Consider the following 22,643-nt stretch of genomic DNA (forward strand, 5'->3'; position numbering starts at 1 on the left):
CGTTACATCCTTTTTATGTCCAATATTTTGAGGCGCACTGATGATATTTAGCTTTTTTCAGTTCTTCCCTTGTTTTTTTTTTGTGGACCCTTTGAAAACGTACTCAAGTTCCTTGGATGAGAATCACTAATGGCTGCATCAGCGAAGCACACAACGTGTCAGGGTACAATAGCAGACGGTGGAAGAAAACAGTACATGCTGTACATTTCCTACAAGGCATCGCTAGTGATCCTGCATGTCAGAGGCTGCATTAACAAGGCAACACTGTCTTGACATCTCCATGGAAACGATCCATTGCATTACTGATACCCAATTCACCTGTGTTCTCTTGACATTCCATTAAAGCTTCAGATATTTGAGAGAGACAGGAAGAGTAGCCTTCTTCCTAAACATTTGACATCTTTACATACATGGTTACAATAGAAAGACACAGCATATTGATACATAATAGCGTGCTACGGGATTTAGCCTCACCGATCAATAGTATTTGTCAATATAAATCTTATGAGGATATAGTGCATGGATGGCTGTATATACACTATGGTAATGAAGAGGTTTATTTGTGTGGTAGTTTCAGGGAAACAACTGACTAACAACGCTTCTAAACGATCATTAAAACACAGAATAATACAGTTAGCATGCATAGTTTATAAATTATAATAACATCAATTGTTATGTTATTTAAAGTGTCCAATATGTCACGTTTACATGCTTAAATCTGTTGATTGTGTTTGTTGGACAGCACCGTTTATCCTTGTCATGTCCCGGTCCCAGCTGAGGTGTAGAGGAGCGATGAGCGCTCTGGTCCGATGATGTACGGTGTCTCACTTTGACAATGATAGAAAGGTAGCGCAGGTCAGATGGACGGAGAGAGGGATCAGTTCTCCCCTCTATCCTCTACCTCTCCATGTCTCTCCTGTCATCTCTTGATGATGATCTTTATCTACTCTCCTGAATGGTTTCTGATGCTCCCTCCCTCTCTGTGTGTGTGTGTGTGTGTGTGTGTGTGTGTGTGTGTGTGTGTGTGTGTGTGTGTGTGTGCGTGCGCGCGTGAGTGGGTGTTTTTATTACAGGCAGGGATTAGCATCGACTTGGGGGACGTCTATGAAAATGTCATTGTTTAGTTGTGTTTTTGTTTTATGACACTGTTTATACAGTGTGGATGATTGTTGATACCCAACGGGGAGAGAGAGAGAGAGAGAGAGAAGAGAGAGAGAGAGAGAGAGAGAGAGAGAGAGAGGAGGAGGAGAGAGATAAATATAGAGAGAGAGGAGGAGGAGAGAGATAAATAGAGAGAGAGAGAGAGGAGGAGGAGAGAGATAAATAGAAAGAGAGAAAGAGAGAGGAGAGAGAGAGAAAAAGAGAGTGTGTATGTGTGTGTGCATGCGTCCATGTGTGGGTGAGAGAGTTACAAGTGTGTGTGTGTGTGCATGTGCATGGAGCGTATGTGCCTGTATGAGAAAGTGCGTACGCACATGCGTGTGTGCATGTGCTTCCGTCTGTCCGTGTGTGCTTCCGTCTGTCCGTGTGTGTGTGTGTGTGTGTGTGTGTGTGTGTGTGTGTGTGTGTGTGTGTGTGTGTGTGTGTGTGTGTGTGTGTGTCTATGGTCGTTGGGGAGAGATTTCTGTCATCACTTTAGAAGGCTGTGACCCCAGAACACAGGGCACTGAGCTGCTGTTTTATTCAGTCCATGTCTCACCCCTCCGTGATTGCTGGGAGCTGACTGACTGACATTTGCACATGTAAATCGGTTCCACCCCCCCCCAAAAAAACATACGCTGCTTAAGGAAAACAGTGGAGGGACCAGGGTCTCTATGTGTGGAGGTGGTGGGATGGAGTGTGTGTGTGTGTGTCTGAGAGAGAGTGTGTGTGTTTGCTTGTGTGAGTGCATGCGTGCGTGTCCTTATGTGTGCACGCACTCACGTCCATCCGTGTGTGTGTGTGTGCACGTCCGTCCGTGCATGTGCGTGTGTCCATCATGTGTCATGGTAGCTCCTAGGGTTTCAAATTCTGTCTGGCTCAATATCCCGCTTTGCTCCAGTGGTCAGTCTCCTCTCTGTCTCCTCACCGAGCATCTCTGTCCCTTAGAGGCAGGCCAGGCTGGAGGAGCTGCCACCTCAACTACTACTCTGCATCTATTTCAGGTGCACTCGCCTCACCTCATCTCTTGGTGCCACACTCACCAGACACCTCCTCCTCTCCCTCCTCCTCTCCCCCTCCTCCTCTCCCTGGGCTCAGGTGGGTATGTGATTGACAGCTGTCTTCTCAGTCGAGGCAGGAGAATACCACCAGCTGTCTCGGACTCAACAACAGAACAACAGAACAACAGTAGTTCTCAGACTGAGCCAGTGTTTTCTTTTTATCGGCTGTTAATTTGGAATGATCTCTCACTAACAACTCTATAGTTCAGGCTTTCCCAGAATGATCCATGGGGCTTCTACGGTTACAGAGATTCACAGTTTATATAAACCAATATTAGAAAGTAGCTGTACTTCTTCGATCCATAGGGTTACACAACATCATGTTGTGGTGTCCCCCTGGGTTTGAGGAAGCCTTTAACATTTTCAATGAAATCTATCATTCAAATGTACAGTTCCAGTCAAACGTTTGGACACGCCTACTCATTCAAGGGTTTTTCTTTATTTGTACTATTTTCTATATTGTAGAGTAATAGTGAAGACATCAAAACTATGAAATAACACATATGGAATCATGTAGTAACCAAAAAAGTGTTGAACATATTTAAGATTCTTCAAAGTAGCCACCCTTAGCCTTCATGACAGCTTTGCACACTCTTGGCGTTCTCTCAACCAGCTTCATGAAGTAGTCACCTGGAATGCATTTCCATTAACAGGTGTGCCTTGTTAAAAGTTCATTTGAAGATAGCCTTATTTGTTAAAAGACCAAGTCCATATTATGGCAAGAACAACTCAAATAAGCAAAGAGAAACGACAGTCCATCATTACTTTAAGACATGAAGGTCAGTCAATCCTGAAAATGTCAAGAACTTTTCTTCAAGTGCAGTCGCAAAAATCATCAAATGCTATGATGAAACTGTCTCTCATGAGGACTGCCACGGGAGAGGAAGACCCAGAGTTACCTCTGCTGCAGAGGATAAGGTCCACCTCAGATTGCAGCCCAAATAAATGCTTCACAGAGTTTAAGTAACAGACACATCTCAACATCAACTGTTCAGAGGAGACTGTGTGATTCAGGCCTTCATGGTCGAAATGCTGCTAAGAATCCACTACTAACGGACACCAATAAGAAAAATTTACTTTTTTGGGCCAAGAAACACAAGCAATGGACATTACACCGGTAGAAATCTGTCCTTTGGTCTGATGAGTCAAAATTTGAGATTTTTGGTTCCAACTGCCGTGTCTTTGTGAGACGCAGAGTAGGTGAACGGATGATCTCTGCATGTGTGGTTCCCACCATGAAGCATGGAGGAGGTGGTGTGATGGTGTGGGGGTGCTTTGCTGGTGACACTGACAGTCATTTATTTAGAATTCAAGGCACACTTAACCTGCATAGCAACCACAGCATTCTGCAGTGATACGCCATTCCATCTGGTAGGACTATTTGATTTTCAACGGGACAATGACCCAACACACCTCCAGGCTGTGTAAGGGCTACTTGACCAAGAAGGAGTGATGACATGATGTTCATCAGATGACCTGGCCTCCACAATCACCCGACCTCACCCCAATTGAGATGATTTGGGATGAGTTGGACCGCAGAGTGAAGGAAAAGCAGCCAACAAGTGGTCAGCAGATGTGGGAACTCCTTCAAGACTGTTGGAAAAGCATACCAGCTTAAGCTGGTTGAGAGAATGCCTAGAGTGTGCAAAGCTGTCATCAAGGCAAAGTGGGGCTACTTTGATGAATCTCAAATATAACATATATTTTGATTTGTTTAACACTTTTTTGGTTACTTCATGATTCCATATGTGTTATTTCATAGTATTGATGTCTTCACTATTATTCTACAATGTAGAAAATAGTAATATAAAGAAAAGTAGGTGTGTCCAAACTTCTAAACTGGTACTGTATGAAGTGTTCTGTTAAGTGCTCTATGGTAGAACATTAAGCTTTGAATAAGGTCTGAAGCAGCAGTTGCTAAAATAACTCCATGTTTGATAACCATGGCACTGGCAGCAAATTCAGTCATGCCCAAAACAACCCTACTACTTGATGAAGACAAATGTGCAAACCCAGGTTGGCAGGATTGCTCTCTCGCCGAGTGTGCTCGGCTACAGTTGGGAGGGCGGAACCATAGCGTTGTGATTTATAGTTTTGTGTTGTCCCTGGTCGATGGATCACCACTCTCTGCTGCCTCCTAGCCACCAATGTAATTACAGTGTGTATCTATTAGAATAGAAATGTCAGGAATCCCAAGCACGTACACACGCACACACAGTCAAGGCACCAACCACCGTAATTACCTTGTGTCTATTAGAATAGTGATAGTCATACTACCCAAAGCACATCACTGAGAGGTGAGGAGAGGGGGAGGGAAGAGAAGAGGAGAGGAGAGGAGAGGAGAGGGAAGGAGAGGGGAGGGGGAGGGAAGAGGAGAGGAGAAGAGAGGAGAAGAGAAGAGAGGAGAGGAGAGGAGAGGAGAGGAGAGGAGAGGAGAGGAGAGGAGAGGAGAGGAGAGGAGAGGAGAGGAGAGGAGAGGAGAGGAGTATCACTTACCGGTGTTGTTGTCTTGTTATTCAAACAGTGTACTCTGCAATAACATGATAGAGAGAAAGAGAGGACTCCACTTTAGGAACTACAGAAGATATAAAGGTAAAGGTCAAAAAGAAGAATGGTTAGAAGTAGTACTGGAGGGAGTGGGAGAGGTGGAGTGAGGAGTAGTGAAGAGGCAGAGAAAAAGGTAGGCTACAATATTGTGTTTCTAATTGGAACATTCATTTCACAACAAATCTTAACAGCCTTTCTTTTCATTTTGTCAAGCAAGCCCTATATTCCAAATTGATGCACAATATCTAACAGTCCTGAGAATATCTGTGCTTTAATCAGTTGTAAAGGTTACATGAATATGTGCAATTGATTGAATTGGAGGTTCCAAGAACATACAATAGCTGGTCGTTAGAAATCAAGGCATATTGAAAGCTGCTATTCTTCCTCAATACCTCTCACATCCTACTACAGGGATGAGCCCTATTATAAAGTATCCGTATCACAATGGAGGAGCTTAAGCCATTGGGCCCAGTCAGTGACTGTGGACTTGGAACCTTGTAGCATCACCTAGTGGTCAAACTGACTACTTTTTGCAACAACAACAAAAATGTCCTGTATGCTTTTGCTTCTTGGTGGATATTCAAAAGACGTTCTTACATTCTATTGAGACCATTGAAATGGAAAGACGATCTAAATTCGTATGATGAGTGTTCTGTTCTGACCTTTCAGGTGATGAAAGGCCAGTGACTGTATGCCTCAGTGGGCAGAGGTCGGTGTCCTTAAACAGACAATTAGCCTTTGGGTGTAAAGACCCTCACTGTGCAGGAGACAGGAATGCTGAAGAGAAGAGGCTAATAATGGCAGAGCTGGTGAAGCGTCATTTCTCACAGCCTCATTCTGGTGAGAAAGACTCGTGAAAGCAGGATATTTTGGGGCTGATACCAGGAATGCACCACGGATGTCCACTGTACTCAGTACTTACTTAACACATGTATGACATAGGAAAGGTGGGAAGGGGATTGCACTCTTGAACTGTATAACTCCCCAACAATGCAGCTGTATTGAATCTGAAGTGTACAGCATTCTGACCTTTCGTCCTCAGGTCAAGAAGACCCTCCAATAGATCAAGAGGGAATCTCACCGTAATAAAAAAAAACATAGGACAGATTCAGGTGGCGAGAAAGAGGATGACAAGCAAATAATACAGAGTAGCGTTCACACGGATAACATAGCTCGTTACGGAAGTATCCGTGTCTCCAACTGCCCTTTCAGTTGCTTGTGTGCATTATTGGTGTGTACGGCTTATTAAGGGTAGCCTAGGGTCTAGAGTGGGTAGCTCACTATAGAGATATTCATCTTAGATTTTGTTTTAGAATACTTTTTTTTCTCCACTCCAGATACAAACGTGTACATAGGAACAACAACTTACAGACGCACACAAACAATGACTACATCTCACCTACCCACATGTTCTCACCCCCCAGCCATAAGTGCCTGCATTATTGTTTGCCGCTTGTCCTTAAATTGTACCTATTTGTTTTTCTCGGTCGCCCATTTTAATATATATATTTTTTATTAGATTTTTCCATTATGTTAATGATGGCGGATTGATTGATATCTAATTTGTTAGTATACGTTTTGTTTTTCAAGATCAGTGATGAGAAGAGAATCATCTAGCCCATTGGACATTTCACTACGCCCCCATATACCATACATTGAAATAGGCATTCAGACAGATTAAAAGTATGTTTACATTGTAATACAGTAATACAACTTTCTATCCCAATGACTTATTTTGCTCTTTATATCGTTCCCAGAATGCATGGATTATTGAGTCATTCGTTTTACACTTAAGACACGACTCTGCTGTTGTGCAGTAGAATTTGAGAAAAGATTTTAAATCAAAATTTCGTGATATCTTGGTCAGTCCAAAATTACTACATTTTTTCATTTTCTTCGATGTTGTTATAGTGTTCTTAACTATGAAGTTGTTCATGTTCTCAGCTTAAGCCTTTGAAGATAGACAAAAAAACAAACAATATTCTCGAGTTGAGCATGAGCATCTTCAAATATGTACCCATTGTTCCTCTTTGGTGCATTTAACAAGCCTTGGGTGCCAGGTTGATACAATACCATGTCTGGAAGGGTAAAACCACCCTCAGACTTAGGAAGATGTCAAACTTTCCATTTTATTCTATGCATTTTATTTGCCCATGTAAAGTATGTTATGAACGAGTGTACTTTTTAAAGAGAATGTCTGTGGTGGGGTAATTGGTATTACCGAAAGTCAATACCAAAACTTTGTCAACCATGCCAATCTATAGATTTTTTTTTCTACCTGTGAGATTTATGGCAAGATTATTCCATTTTATTAGATCTGCTTTCATAATGTAATTCAGTTTTCTTTATATATGACTCTATATGATATTGATATGACTACCAGGAAATAAAGCTATTGATCGGGTCAAGAAGTTTACCTTATACTTACCACCAGAGCGAGAGAGGATACACATTTTAGTCAGTCAGAGGACACACATTTGTCAATAGATTACACACACTGGACTGAGGCTTTTTCCCAATAGACATCAAATCGCATGCAATGATGTACACAAATTGTATAATGCCAGGGATCCTAATTGGTCACACTTTTTAAAATTGTTATTCCAACCCAGTAGGTGGCACTATGGAAGTTGTTGCCAACAACGGTTAACACCACTGAAGAAGAACAGCTGAAGGCATCTTGTGGTATGTGCGTATGAAATAAATAACGTTTCCAAGGTATTTACTTGCTAATAAGTATATCGCTGGTGTGGTATTTTTTTTCTGTTTAATTTGCAACATACACATATACATTAATGGCACGAATGTCTTCGGCTTCGCTTCCATTTTAGGCCCTGTTGACAGCTTGCTAGCTGTTGTTGCTGTATCACTGTTGACAGCAGTTGTAAATTAATTTGTTTATTTCAAAATGTAGCCAGAGAGAACATGTGGGAGACAACTTAATGGAATGATATGTAGTATCAAGCTATGTAACTAACATGTAACTAAACTAACTAAGATTTGCCATAAAGAGTGTGTTTGTGGGTGCGCGTGTGCCCTCTTCCTCCACATATAGGGTAGTGTTCTTCCTCCAGTCCAGAGTAAGGAGGTTGCTACCTGGCCGGTCTGGTCTGTCTGTTAGTATGTCGTCCAGGAGAGAACAGACTTCCAAGTCCCTTTTAGTCGGCCTGCTGGTTGTACTGCTCAGTGACGCCATCTCCTTTGCACACGCTCGTAAGGTATATCAATTCCAGGACCATCAACTCTGGTGTATTCTAGCCTGAGTCCCAGATCCGTTTCTGCTGTCTTGCCAATTCCCTTGCCATAGCTGGCAACTTTTGAAGAAAGCTTTGTGTGATATTTGCAATGTGGATTTCATTGCCCAATGACACAACCCCTAGACGGGGGTCTGGGGGTCCTGTTGTAAAGCTAATTTCCTGCAATTCTACATATTCTGACATGATTTAGGCCTATGACCAGAGTGGAAGATAATTTATTTTAGGACAACTGTTACGTTGAGTATGCACATTATTATAATATTTTTTAAATAATTATCTGGCTGTTTGACACTTTATTCAGACAGTAATTAAATGAGATGGGGAGACAGGAAAATGGGAAGGTTGGATGCAGGGATTGGTCCCTGTTCTCATGTGGAAAGTTGTATCTGACATGTGCCGGCGAGTGTTACCACTACACCAAAACTCTGTACAGTAAATACTAATATTAATTGTTTATGGCAGTGGATAACCAAATCATAAGATTGTATTCTCCTTGTCCATAGACTGCTTTCAAGGTAAGGGCACAAACATTTTGTAATTTAGGTAAACTATCTCTTTAAAATAGGGCTGAAAATCCTGCTTGCTCTCCAGGAGGGTTGGCCACCCCTAATGTTTCCCCAAGTGCTGGGTGTTTGAAAATGTTCTTGTTATAACATTCATTTCTCAAAATCACCCAACCTTCAATAAACATCTAATGAATTTCAATATTCAGGTGGCTTATTCCTTCTAGTTTAATATCATTGTCATCGTCTCACTCTACATAGATGCAATATGTGTTTTATGAGTTGTGAGTCCCCCCTAAAATGTCTAAAATGTTATTTGATTCCTGGAGCATATAATATCTGGTGACGATTTGTATGACTCAATCAAAACGGTCCATTAATGGCTGAATAATACATTATTTAATATGATTCATTTTCAAAGACCCAAGTCGGTAAGATTTTAAATATGTGATTACACTGGAAAAATAGTGTCGAAGTGGAATAATAAAACAAGTGTGGGGAATAACAGCAGTGTTTTGCTGACAAGCACACGAATCAACCCTATATTTTAGCCCATTGTTAAGCAGGAGAATTGTTCCACTGATCAGACTAAATAAAGTAAATAGATAATAAAAACTCATGAAAACAAGATTACATAAATCTACACCCTAACCAAATAATGTTTATATTTATTGTCCCCTCTGTAGAATAAAATTAGGTCACCCTGCCCAAAATTCCCTGCTAAAACATACTGTAGGTCTGTCTGCTGCTGCCTTTTTGTTGGCACAGCCTAAATGTCAATCACCAAACCAGGTGCAAATGTGGATTTAACATGCTGTCAAACGGCTGCATTCTGCAATAGGGGCGGGAGCAACAGCAGCCTTATTTTGTTGACATTGGACATTAAACAGCTCTACCGTGCTACTATTGTTTCTACTTATATAAACTCAGTGGATAAAGTTCTCTCTTTCCATTCAGTTCCACTCTAATCTTGAGTGGCGTTTCTCTAAAACATGCATCCAATCCACTTGATCCCTAACATAACGAGACCAATCATATGCTTCAATGTTCCGCGGTTCACAGTGCTGTGGCAAGACAGGACGATGTTAGAGGTTCTGCTCGTGATGTTAACCTGCAGGTGCAGATGCTCCGATTTCAAAACGATTTGGAGCACAGTTGAAAAGTTAATGCGCTGACTATAATGGACGAATTAGGAAAATAAAAGCAGTACTTTTCAATGACGTGAGATATTAGAGATGTGCCGTGAGAAGAGGGTCAAACGCATGTGTCTCACAGCCAATGCGTGAGAGTTGGCAGCTCTGCATTGCTGTGATGGCCTACAGCGTTTGGCGTGACAAATGACAATGACTGCAATGGCGTTGACAAGACAGCACAAATAGACCTTGTATAAGCTAGTGTATACTGCTGCTGCTGTCATTTTTTTGATAATGCACATGTCACTGTATAGTAATAAAGACCTCTATATTCTCAGAGTTTTGAAGATGTGCGCTGCAAGTGTATCTGTCCACCCTACAGGAACATCACCGGACATATCTACAGCAGGAATGTCTCCCAGAAAGATTGGTGAGTGATTTTCTAGTGCATAACATGTGAATGCACATAATGCTGAATTCACAGCCCAGTCTTCCAATCTAGGGGTGGTGGATTTCAAGTTCCATACCAAAAAAATAAAAAACAATCTATAGACCATCTTTACTCCACACACAGAGATACATACAAAGCTCTCCCCTGCCCTCCATTTGGCAAATCTGACCACAATTCTATCCTCCTGATTCCTGCTTACAAGCAAGAACTAGTGCAGGAAGTACCAGTGACTTGCTCAATACGGAAGTGGTCAGAGGACGCGGATGCTACACTACAGGACTGTTTTGCTAGCAGGAGGGACTGTTGCACTTCACAAAATAGATAGCATCATGAGTGAGGAAAATTATGTGGGTATATTAAAGAAACATCTCAAGACATCAGTCAGGAAGTTAAAGCTTGGTTGCAAATGCGTCTTCCAAATTGACAATGACCCCAAGCATACTTCCAAAGTGTGGCAAAATGGCTTAAGGACAACAAAGTCAAGGTATTGGAGTGGCCATCACAAAGCCCTGACCTCAATTCTATAGAAAATTTGTGGGCAGAACTGAAAAACCGTGTGCGAGCAAGGATGCCTACAAACCTGACTCAGTTACACCAGTTCTGTCAGGAGGAATGGGCCAAAATTCACCCAACTTATTGTGGGAAGCTTGTGGAAGGCTACTCGAAACATTTGACCCAAGTTAAACAATTTAAAGGCAATGCTACCAAATACTCATTGAGTGTATGTAAACTTCTGACCCACTGGGAATGTGATGAAAGAAATAAAAGCTCAAATAAATCATTCTCTCTACTATTATTCTGACATTTCACTTTATTTTAAGACTGAAATTTCAGAATAATAGTAGAGAGAATGATTTATTAGAGCTTTTATTTCTTTCATCACATTCCCAGTGGGTCAGAAGTTTACATACACTCAATTAGTATTTGGCAGAATTGCCTTTAAATTGTTTAACTTGGGTCAAACGTGATCCTAACTGACCTAAGACAGGGGATTTTTACTAGGATTAAATGTCAGGAATTGTGAAACACTGAGTTTAAATATATTTGGCTAAAGTGTTTGTAAACTTCCCGAATTCAACTGTACATCCACAGGTTCACCTCCAATTTAATCAAATGATGTCAGATAGCCCATCAGAACCATCTAAAGCCATTACATTATTTTCTGTAATTTTCCAAGCTGTTTAAAGGCACAGTCAACTTAGTGTATGTAAACTTCTGACTCACTGGAATTGTGATAGAGTGAATTATAAGTGAAATAATCTGTCTGTAAACAATTGCTGGAAAAATTACTTGTCATGCACAAAGTAGATGTCCTAACTGACTTGCCAAAACTATAGTTTGTTAACAAGAAATTTGTGAAGTGGTTGAAAAACGAGTTTTAATGACTCCAACCTAAGTGTATGTAAACATCCGACTTCAACTGTATGTGAGAATGCTGTTCATCGACTACAGCTCAGCGATCAACACCATAGTGCCCATGAAGCTCATCACTAAGCTAATGACTATAGGACTAAACACCTCCCTCTGCAACTGGATCCTGGACTTCCTGAAGGGCCGCCCCCAGGTGGTAAGAGTAGGCAACAATACATCTGCCATGCTGATCCTTAACACTGGGGCCCCTCAAGGGTTTGTACTTAGTCCCCTCCTGTATTCCCTGTTCACCCATGACTGCGTGGCTAAACACGACTCCAACACCATCATTAAGTTTGCTGACAACACAACAGTGGTAGGCCTGATCACCGACAACGATGAGACAGCCTATAGGGAGGAGGTCAGAGAACTGGCAGTGTGGTGCCAGGACAACAACCTCTCCCTCAATGTGAGCAAGACAAAGGAGCTGATCGTGGACTACAGGAAAAGGCGGGCCGAACAGGCCCCCATTAACATTGACGGGGCTGTAGTGGAGCAGGTTGAGAGTTTCAAGTTCCTTAGTTTCCATATCACCAAAGAACTATCATGGTCCAAACACACCAAGCCAGTCATGAAGAGGGCACGACAAAACATTTTCCCCCTCAGGAGACTGAAAAGATTTGGCATGGGCCCCCACATCCTCAAAACGTTCTACAGCTGCACCTTCGAGAGCATCCTGACCGGTTGCATCACCGCCTGGTATGGCGCTGCAGAGGGTAGTGCGACTGGCCCAGTACATCACTGTGGCAAAGCCTCCTTCCATCCACGACCTATATAATACGCGGTGTCATAGGAAAGCCCATAAAATTGTCAGAGACTCCAGTCACCCAAGTTATAGACTGTTTTCACTGATACCGCATGGCAAGCTGTACCGGAGCACCACGTCTAGGACCAAAAGGCTCCTCAACAGCTTCTAACGCCAAGCCATTAGACTGCTGAACAATTCAAAAAATCGCCACCGGACAATTTACATCCTGCTTCTTGCTGTTTGTTTGTTACCTATGCATAGTCACTTCACCCCCACCTACATATACAGATTACCTCAACTAGCCTGTACCCCTGCACACTGACTCGGTACCGGTGCCCCCTGTATATGTCCTCGTTATTGTTATTCTAAGAATGCAGACTACATCTTGGCCAAGTCCATAATGTCATCTTGGATCCATCATAATATGTGTATTTATCGGTCCCCAGTAAGTGCCTCCATGTGGTGGAGCCCATGCCAGTGCCGGGCCATGATGTGGAGGCCTACTGTCTGCTGTGTGAGTGCAAGTATGAAGAACGCAGCAGCAACACCATCAAGGTACTGAGGTCTGACCCTTACACACAGTCCATCAACTGATATTAACTGATGTTGGGTGTGGTTAAATTCCATGTGCCCATAGGAACAATTTTGCCTCTTAAATAACTCTCCCGAGGTTAAGGGTCACCGATTGTAACTCCGCAATGGTGGAAAGGGACTAAGGACTTACTGTCCGCTTAGCAGATGGTTTCTAGCCTTAAGTTATGTTATGGCGTGGGCTGTGGGAGAACGGAACAGAACAGCTTTTATAATAGGGTTTTTGTTCTTTGTGTTTTTTGGTTCATGTTACGGACTCTCTGGAGAATGTTTCTGTCCCCCCCCCTTTAAAATACAGTTGTGGTTCCAGCATTTCCACACCTGAGCAACCGAAGATTCCCAACTGTGGTAAAAACTGACAGATGGTAATGCTAAAGAGGAAATGGTATAGGAGCATGGTGTTCAAAACCATGACTAAAATAATACATTCACTGACTATCCATACAGCATGTACTGTATGTAAGGCCCAAATCTGATAAGTGTAAATGCCAGATAATGAGAGAACCAGATTGTACTGAAATGCATGTTTGTTTATTTTTTACACCTTAATGTTTATCAGTAAAATTCATTACAATTTCATTAAGGTATGTAATGGCCGAATGTTGTACATTATGGCTGGCTTACTGGTAACTGTAAGTGTAGTAGAAGGTTCCACTACTCAGACCACAGGTTACGCTGTGAGTGCCAGAGCGGAGCTTAGTGGTGCAGGTTCCCAGGTGGTCATCTAAGTTCAGGTCCTTTTCCCAGATCTCAAACTTCAGGAAAGGACGAGTCAGAAAGAACCTGAGTTAATACGCAAACAGTTTTCACTAGGGATGGAGGAAAAAAATGATTTGGTTGCATATCGCAATGTTATTTTGGACAATATTATATCAATACTTTGAGTCAAAGTATTGATTTCCTCCTCCCCAAAAGGATGATGATGATGATAATAATAATAATTTTGCTAGTTATCGTTAGCTAGCGCTAGTTGGCTGTACCTGAGCCAAAACTCCTGTATTTTTCATCATATAGCTTGTTTAGAACATCAATGAAATGACAGTATCGAATCACAGTACATTGATAATCTTGAGAATCGCTATACATATCGTATCGTCACCAAAGTTTTGTGATAATATTGTGTCACGAGTTCCATTCGCAATTCCCAGCCCTAGTCTTCACAGAGAAGAGTAGATACAAGTGAATAAAAAGTCCACTACATTCCTAAAGAAAATATGTACTTTCTACTCAATAGATTATCTCTGACACCCAAAAGTACTCGTTACATTTTGAATGCTTAGCAGCACAGGGAAATAGTCTAATTCACGCACTTATCAAGAGAGAATCTCCGTCCCTACTGCCTCTGATCTGGCGGACTCACGAAACACAAGTGCTTTGTTTGTAAATGATGTATTATTTATACTTTTACTTTTGATACTTAAGTATATTTTAGCAATTACATTTACTTTTACAACGAACACAATTGCATTTTGTGGACGGCGATTAGAATGCACAGCGATACCGTGACAAGATCCTGAGGCCCGTTGTCGTGCAATTCATCCGCCGCCATTCATCACCTCATGTTTCAGCATGATAATGCACAGCAAGGATCTGTACACAATTCCTGGAAGCTGAAAATGTACCAGTTCTTCCATGACCTGCATACTCACCAGCCATGTCACCCTTTGAGCACGTCTATGGATCAACAGCGTGTTTCAGTTCCCGCCAATATGTGGAGATGTGTCGCGCTGCATGAGGCAAATGGTGGTCACACCAGATACTGACTGGTTTTCTGATCCACGACCCTACCTTTTTTTTTTAAAGGTATCTGTGACCAAAAAATGCATATCTGTATTCCCAGTCATGTAAAATCCATAGATTAGGGCCTCATTTATTTATTTCAATTGGCTGATTTCCTAATTAACTGGAACTTTAATCGTTGGAATTGCTGAAGGTTGCGTTTATATTTTTGTTCATTTTAAATTGTTAACAGAATTTTGAGTTGAATCACTTAATTCCAAATACATATATATATTAGTAAAAGCACTATAACTAATTGGTAGGTCTACCTTTTACTTGTTACATCTGTGAACTTTCATTATTGTTCACCTAATACCTTTTTTGCACCATTGGTTAGAACTTGTAAGTAAGCATTTCACTGTAAGGTTTACTCCTGTTGTATTCAGCGCACGTGACAAATCAACTTTGATTTGATTATGCTCCCTCATGAAGGAGAGAAATTAGAAAATATCTTTAACGGAATTTCAGGGCACAGGGCAATGTTTCTTAAACTTTCACAAGGTAAATCATTTCTCCAAAACAAAATATAACTGTTGATATTATTTGGCAGGGGTCTTTAGGTCGACAGTAATGTGTTTTGATGTATTTCTAATACTTACTAAGACTTTTTCTGGTCGATGTTTTCTTAGACCCCTTTTCTATCTGACCAGAAATCCAAGCCTTTGCTTGTTCTTAATATTTAGGATAGAAAATAGCTGCTAAAATGTATATATGCCTTAATTTCTAAAATAAATATCTGTACTCTTAACTTTAATTTGACACTAGATTTGACATGCTCCTATGCAGTTCACATGTTGGTGTTCATGGGTCATTTTACTTCTTTTCTTTTTACATGCCATGCTTTTTTAGATACTGCATTTGCCAATAATGTTTATAATAAATGATATATTTATAATATAGAAGTAATGTGTGAAATATCCCTCTCCCTCTGCTTTTTTGTAATAATACATATTTTCTTCTCTTTGTATTCCTGCATATGTTTTAATATTTGCCTTTGCATTTCAGAAAGCAGCCAAAGGCCTTGTTTTCCCGAAATGTAATCAAAGCTGCATTATATCCTCTGTCCCAGGTGACCATCCTCATCTACCTGTCAGTGGTGGGCTCCCTCCTCCTCTACATGCTGTTCCTGCTGCTGGTTGACCCTCTGATCCGTAAACATGACCCCTATATCCAGCCCCTTCACAACGACGAGGACTCTGAGGTCAACCAACCTTTTAAATACACATAGGCATACACAAATGAATGAGTTACTTTAACTGTTTGAATTCTGGAAGGTCAGACATATACAGGAGCTCTTTTTCCAGTTATCCGCTGTAGAGTGCCAAAGCTTTTGCTCCTCCACACAGTCATCACACAGAGGGATCATAAACACACATTACCTATCAATTAAGCTTTGTGCTTGAATGACTTTAGTTCTCTCCTTGATACCGCTATGTTTCGTTGAGGTTAACCGGGGAAGGTCAACAGGTGAAGAACACAGGAGTGTGTGTGACGTCCTGTGTCTCTAACGTCCTGTGCTCTGTCTCTGTCTCCCCTCACAGGACATGCGGCCGCAGCCTGAGGGTGGCAGCGCTGCTCAGGGAGGCAGAAGTAACACCGTACTGGAGAGGGTCGAGGGGGCACAACAGCGGTGGAAAAAGCAGGTCCAGGAACAGCGCAAGACTGTCTTTGACCGACACAAGATGCTTAGTTAAACCCCAATGGCTGGCTTCAGATCAGAGGCTAGTCACCTCCTGAGCTTTGTCCACATCTGCTGCTGTTATACTGTCATTAGCTACATCGTTGTTGTTCAGGATTTCAATTCCTTTGCCATTTCAATACATTCCCAGCACCTTTAGGACAGTTTATGTACAGTAATGCTGTTTGGAATGATGGCTGGCTCAAATTGTCCTTTGTTTCCAAAATGGTGGTTGCAGTCATGACTCCAAAGCTAAAGAATACAGATGTGATAGATGTGTACCAAATGAGGAGTATAACAAAACAGCATCTCTGCGTCATACACTGAGTGTACAAAACATTAAGAATACCTGCTTTTTCCATGACACTGACTGACCAGGGGAAAGCTATGATCCTTATTGATGTCACTTGTTAAATCCACTTCAATCAGTGTAGAGTGAAGGGATGGAGACAGTTTTAAAGAAGGATGATTAAGCCTCGAGACAATTGGGACATCGATTGTGTGTGTGCCATTCAGACGGTGAATGGGCAAGACAAAATATTTGTGCCTTTAAACGGTGTATGGTAGTAGGTGCCAGGCTCACCGATTTGTGTCAAGAACTGCAACGCTGCTGGGTTTTTCCACACTTCACAGTTTCCCAAAGGACATCCACCCAACTTGACACAACTGTGGGAAACATAGGAGTCAAAATGGGCCAGCATCCCTGTGGAACGATTTTAGGCTGTTCTGAGTGCAAGAAGGGGGTGGGAGGTGCAACTCAATATCAGGAAAGTGTTTCTAATGTTTGTTATACTCGGTGTATACCGTTTAATGAAACTGGATATATTGCAATGACGTAAAAAAAAAAACGCTTGGAAAAAATAGGACTGATTCAGAATGTCTTAATATGCTTAAGCACCTTTTAAATATATATATATATATTTTCAACCCTCATTGTAGCATTGTTGTGTTGTGAAGCTACCTCAGTACCTCGGGTTTTTATTGAGCCTTGTGATAATGATTCATAGTTTTGCTGACTTTGTTTTGAGAGGTTCTGAAGTGGAGACTTGAGTTTGTTGAAACCTCTGAGGTAGCTGAATGTGAATGGCTTGGCTTGAAAACGCTCTTTTATAATGTAGTTATTAAGTGTAGAATCACTGGTTAATGGTTTTTGGAATTACTGGACTGCCAAATGGCTTTGAATGATTCCAGAGGGGAATATTGCAGTCAGTTGGATTGTTTCTCACATTGTTAGCGAGGACTGATGCTCTGTGCTGTGTGTGTGCAGGGGGGGGGGGGACATGCATGTTACGGAATGATGAACGCAGACATGCATGTTACGGAATGATGAAGATGTCTGTTGAATTATTTTTTCTTTGTTCTTCAGCTGTTGTATTTAAATGCAGATGCACTCTTTTTAATTGACGTTGTTTTGAATCTAATTTTCATCATGTGAAAATGATCGGCCTGTATGTTGATTTTTAAGACATCAACTGATACGTTTGAATCGGTTATTACATTTGTTTATTACAGTTGTCATATCTTGCACTGTTGAAAGAATGTCTGTTTGATGTAATTGTCTACATCATGCTTGGAAAACAATAAAAAAAATAATGTTCCCTTGGTTGAGCTTATATATATCCTGTTGAAGTTGTTTGGTGAAATCTGTTTAAAGTAGTTTGAAGCCGCTTTTGTCTTCATTTATTATGTTAGAGCCCTTGTTGTCTCTTCTGTTGTGCTTGTATTACTCATGACCACTAGATGGCAGCACATCATTTGGTATTTTATATAGGCCTGTCTATGTTAGCTGGGGGGGAATACTTCAAAGAACAAAATTACCAACCGCACATTTTGTTAACAGAACACTTAGCTTAGTCCTTTTTAACAACGTTGCAGTAGCTAGAGGACTTGTGATAAGCTATTTCACAGCCTTTATGATTAACCTTACAAGTTTTAAATTAAATACTTGTGTGTTGTAGTGTTGTTGTTTTTGTTTGGTATAGGAAGTTAGAAGTCGTGAATGGTATTCTTTTGATGCAGTTTAGACATGGCCACCTGCCCTATCTTGGAGAGGGGTTCTGTGGAATTATGGTGTCGAGATCAATGTCAAACAGGTAAATATGTTGTGTAACACTTCAGAGAAATCATGACAACATGAGAAGACTCTTAATCGTCGCTAATGGCCCTATTCCCTATATATTGCACTACTTTTGGCCAGGGCCCTGGTCAAAACTAGCGCACTAAATAGGGAGTAGGGTGGCATTTGGGATGCATCCTTTGTGTTCCTGCCTGCCAACTCACTGTGCTGTTCAGATGAAGAATGTTTATACTGTAGACTAGTTTGGGTTGGTACTATGATATAAACACTCCATCTGCACTGTGTCACAGAAGCACAACAAGTCAGCCTGTCCTGGCCACTGAAGGCAAGAAAGAACATCCACACCTCTTTTCCTCCCTCTCTCCTCCCTCGTTTCTCCTCTCTTCTTTTTCATGTGTTCAAACAATGCCGCTAGAGCTGCTACAAGTACCTCCTTCATGGTCTCCCGCTTTCCTCTTCTTCATGTTCACAGATTCGTGTCTTCTTTAGATCTCTAGTCGGTAAGGGGACAGCTGCACACTTTCTCTGTCTCTCTTGGGTACAGGCTGTGTTTTCTGCTGCCTCAGGAGGACTTCCTCTATCACTGACTGATCGTGCTTCCCCCTTCATTCCTTGTGCGCACCGTCCCCCACGCCCTCACCCCCCAAGCTACCCCTCTACTCCCCTACACCCTCCTCACCCCCCCCTCACCCCCTCCCCTGCTGTCAGTCCCCCTACCCTCCACCTCCAGCCTGTTAGCCATCCCCAAGCATGGCTACAGTCAGTCCATCGTCAGTGCTCTATATTTAAATCAGGGAGGCGACCGGGCCAGCTGCTGTTCTTAAAGCAGCTCAGAGACAGCTCCTCTAAGTTTTCCTCTCCTGGTCTGGTGCAGTTTACTCCTCTAACAGGAGCCTGGGCCAAGTGGATCGCTGTCCTCTCCCTGTTCCTGTGGCTCTGAGGGAGAGAGAGACAAGAGTCAGGAGGACAGAAAGAAGGAGAGAGAGGGAAGGGAGTGGAGGCAGAAGAGAAGAGAGCACAGAACCGACGACCTAATGATTGTGGGAGCTCTGGAACTTAAGTGGGGCCACAGTGGAGTCACAACACAAAGTTGTGTAGCAGATACAACTGTTTCTGGAATATTTGGTGGTGATTAGAGGAGAGGACGTATCTTCCCAGGATTTAGAAGCTTTGTCCCGGGCGGGACAGTAGGGCAGTATGGCGTCCAGCGGTGAGCCGGCGATGGCTGCGTTGACGTCGTTCATCATGAACGAAGAGGAGCTGAAGAGGAAGCAGAGGGATAAGTTGAAGAAGATGCAGGCGACGGGGGGTAACCCTCGCCCCGCCCGATCCCTCTTCTTCTTCACTCTCAAAAACCCCTTCAGAAAAGCCTGCATTAACATCGTAGAGTGGAAGTATCCTTTCAGGGCCTGTACAGTACACAGAAATGCATTGCGCGCACACATGCACCCTGCGCTCTTTAACACAATCCTGACTCTTGCTCTTTGATTCTGTCGAAGAAATGTTCCATGTGACTTATTTAAGTGATAAGGCCCGAGAAGCCCGGTGTTTGTTGGATATGTTGGCACGGGAGTTGTTAAGGCCCGAGACAAAGTCGGGTGTTATACTCTCTGTATGCTCTCTACTCATGTCATGCCTATATTCTCTACAGAACATTTATGTGCTTGATGGTTGAACGTTCCATTCTACAGTATCACTCTCGTTTGGACATTTCACAGACTTTAAATGTGTCACTTGCCAAATGTTTTTTTTAGATCAAGTACATATGCAAAAGCAATCTGCCTGCCATGCTAAAAGTGTACGAATAGTTGAACAGGGAACTTCCCAGCTGGTGCATTTAGTTCCTAAGCGCAGCCATGTCTATAATCCTCTTTCAAATCTCTGTTGAGGAACTGTTGTAGGTGTTAAAACATTTGTTATGCAGCCTGCCTGGGTTGCCCACCCAGAGTCTATGTGAAATATGTAACCCCAGTCTTTTCACTGTCATATAGTTGAGTAGCCATAATATCTACGGTATTATATACGGCATCTACTGTGTTATTGGGTGCACTTTCAAATTGCCATGGTCTGAGCTGAGGGGCTTTTCCACCCTTTCTAGTTATTCTATCTCTATGACAGTCAGCTTGATCCTGAAGACAGGTTGTTGAAGGATGTTTTCCTACTCTGGGGGTTTCCCACCCTGTTTTCGGATCAGTCTCCTTTACTTTAGCTGTCTGCTGGTTATACATTGGTAAAAACATTTCATCTAGATTTCATCTAGTATTCGTCGACACTATTTCTCCTGGCCAGAGGCAAAAGGACTTTTGATGGTGGAGGTGGAGATTGTTATTTCTTAGATCCACTGCTTGTGTCCATCATAGATTATGGTTTGTAGAATGATTTGCCAATTGACAGGATGTCCTTCCTATTCATAGATTAAAGATGGCACCTACTTTTGTTTTTCTGCAGGCATTGTCGGTTGTTAGGATGAAGCATCCTCTTTGCATTCAACCATAAAAAGAGAGTTTGATTGTTTACACATCACTTTGTGCTCACAGAATCCAGGCCTCAGGTACTCTGAGCAGAAGAATGTTCTAGAAATAGAAGCTAAAAATATATGCTCTTTATACAACACTTGTAAAAATGACTTTTCCTATGTGCCAGACACAACGCCATGCACGAGACCGACCTTAGTAATGCATCATCATAGGCAACTCATTTGAGTTTGTGGGACTTATTTGAGTTTGTATAAAGTGTGTTTAAAGGGTTTGTAAATATTCTGGGCTGGTGGTCAGTAGTGCAGCTGTCCTGTGGCATCACACTGAGACACTGCTGCTGAGCTGGCAGGGGATTTCTGACATAGCTCCACTTAGAGGTGGGAATGAGCAGGGCGGGCAGGATTATGGCAGGTTCATGGTCCGTTTATATTCGTTTTTATTTTTAATTCAGTTTCGTTTTAGTTCGTTTTCAGACCTGATTTGCTAGTTTTTATTTCGTTTCAGTTAGGGACAGAAGGTATACGTGGGAGGCTAGAAGCCATTGGTGTTGTATAGTTTCTGTGTTTTTTGGGATGTCACTTTTTGCCACTGGGGACAGTAATCCAAAAAATGATGGGTCAGGTCCAACTTTATATGGACAAAGTGATTGATGATTCCACACCATTAATTCCTATGTGAAGACTCAATGGCCCATTTGAAGCTCAGGAAGTCGGTTTTAGTTTGCTAAAATGGTGTTTCATGTTGACATAAATCTACAGTAGGAAGATAGTCAGAAACTGCTTCCCCAATAGAAATCCCGGATCACACTTGTTTTCAAGGCGATGTTAGCTAGTTAAACTCATGCGCAGAAATACGTAATCGGGTCTAACGGTCACCTCGCGTCGAACTGCGCATGTGCAGGCTATCAAATCAAAGGCACTAATTTGATATAAAGTTGTTTTTGACAAAAATGAAAATGTGTCAGTTTTTCACTTTCGCCAAGTTGGAGTAACAACATGTTCAACTACTTAAATGACATTGGCTCGAATCTGTTGTGCATTTCGATTTAGAGGCTAGCTGAGTATCTCAAGGCCAACAGGGTTAATGCAGGCTGCCAGTAGCAACTCAATTACATTTAGAACTTCTTCTGCGTACGATTTTAAAATAATCGGTTCACGGACATGCAGACGCAAAACAAATGAGGAAATCACTTGACTGTTTTCACCATCAAGGTCGTATCTCAGGAAGCATCACAGTGAAATCAACAGCATATCTCTCAATAGCTCAATGTTCCTGTCTGGTCCAGTCTCATATTTTTCAATATTAGCCCTGTGTGTATCTGCCTGGTTGTTGTCTTCCTGAGCCATCCTCTCCAGACCCTTTGAGATCATCATCCTGCTGACCATCTTTGCCAACTGTGTGGCCTTGGCTGTGTTCCTACCCATGCCTGAAGACGACAACAACGCTACCAATACCAGCCTGGTGAGAACCTACTGACCTGATCTTCAGTTTGTGTGTGTAAAGCTGTTCTGATTGTAACATAATTATGACATGCACTGAGTATACCATACATTAGGAAAACCTACTGGCCCGTGTTGACTCCAATGACCCCACAGTTGAGGCTACATTTGGGGGGTTTTCCCAGTGGAGTGATGTCACATCAACCTGCAGTAAGAGGGTATTTTGTGGCTGATGGCAACTAAGGCATGTTGAACAAACTTGCCGGTCGTCAGTTGGACAACAGCTGTGTCCTTCTATCCTTAGCGTATGACTGGTAGGCTAATACATGGCACAAATGCTTGAAATCCAAGT

The 22,643-nt window shown here is 42.0% G+C and overlaps 2 protein-coding genes across 4 annotated transcripts in view; both read left to right on the forward strand.

Moving 5' to 3' along the window:
• The first annotated feature begins 7,383 nt into the window (after positions 1–7,383).
• LOC135528500 (proton-transporting V-type ATPase complex assembly regulator TMEM9-like) lies at positions 7,384–17,922 on the forward strand. Of its 3 annotated transcripts, none has more exons than XM_064957618.1 (6): positions 7,384–7,433; positions 7,804–7,966; positions 9,980–10,071; positions 12,697–12,805; positions 15,690–15,821; positions 16,162–17,922. In XM_064957618.1, the coding sequence occupies exons 2-6, from the start codon at positions 7,871–7,873 to the stop codon at positions 16,312–16,314; spliced, it is 582 nt and encodes a 193-aa protein (XP_064813690.1). In that variant the 5' UTR covers positions 7,384–7,433; positions 7,804–7,870; the 3' UTR covers positions 16,315–17,922. The 3 variants fall into 3 exon arrangements, with proteins under 3 accessions (XP_064813690.1, XP_064813689.1, XP_064813691.1); XM_064957617.1 differs by having other exon boundaries at positions 7,397–7,437; XM_064957619.1 differs by having other exon boundaries at positions 7,399–7,466.
• Positions 17,923–19,243: 1,321 nt separating this feature from the next.
• LOC135528494 (dihydropyridine-sensitive L-type skeletal muscle calcium channel subunit alpha-1-like) overlaps positions 19,244–22,643 on the forward strand; it is a 48,303-nt gene continuing 44,903 nt past the window's right edge. The window contains exons 1-2 of the mRNA XM_064957610.1: positions 19,244–19,769; positions 22,208–22,313. Of these exons, the coding sequence (XP_064813682.1) occupies positions 19,573–19,769; positions 22,208–22,313 (303 nt within the window). The 5' untranslated portion in view covers positions 19,244–19,572. The remainder of the gene's footprint in view (positions 19,770–22,207; positions 22,314–22,643) is intronic.

Source organism: Oncorhynchus masou, chromosome 33 (genome assembly GCF_036934945.1).
Source record: "Oncorhynchus masou masou isolate Uvic2021 chromosome 33, UVic_Omas_1.1, whole genome shotgun sequence".
Lineage (NCBI taxonomy): Eukaryota > Metazoa > Chordata > Actinopteri > Salmoniformes > Salmonidae > Oncorhynchus > Oncorhynchus masou.

Excerpts from the sequence above, each read along its gene's own strand:
- LOC135528500 (XM_064957617.1), top strand. Across the intron at positions 7,967-9,979 it reads CCTTTGCACACGCTCGTAAG|AGTTTTGAAGATGTGCGCTG; the intron begins GTATATCAATTC and ends CTATATTCTCAG. Across the intron at positions 10,072-12,696 it reads AATGTCTCCCAGAAAGATTG|TAAGTGCCTCCATGTGGTGG; the intron begins GTGAGTGATTTT and ends ATCGGTCCCCAG.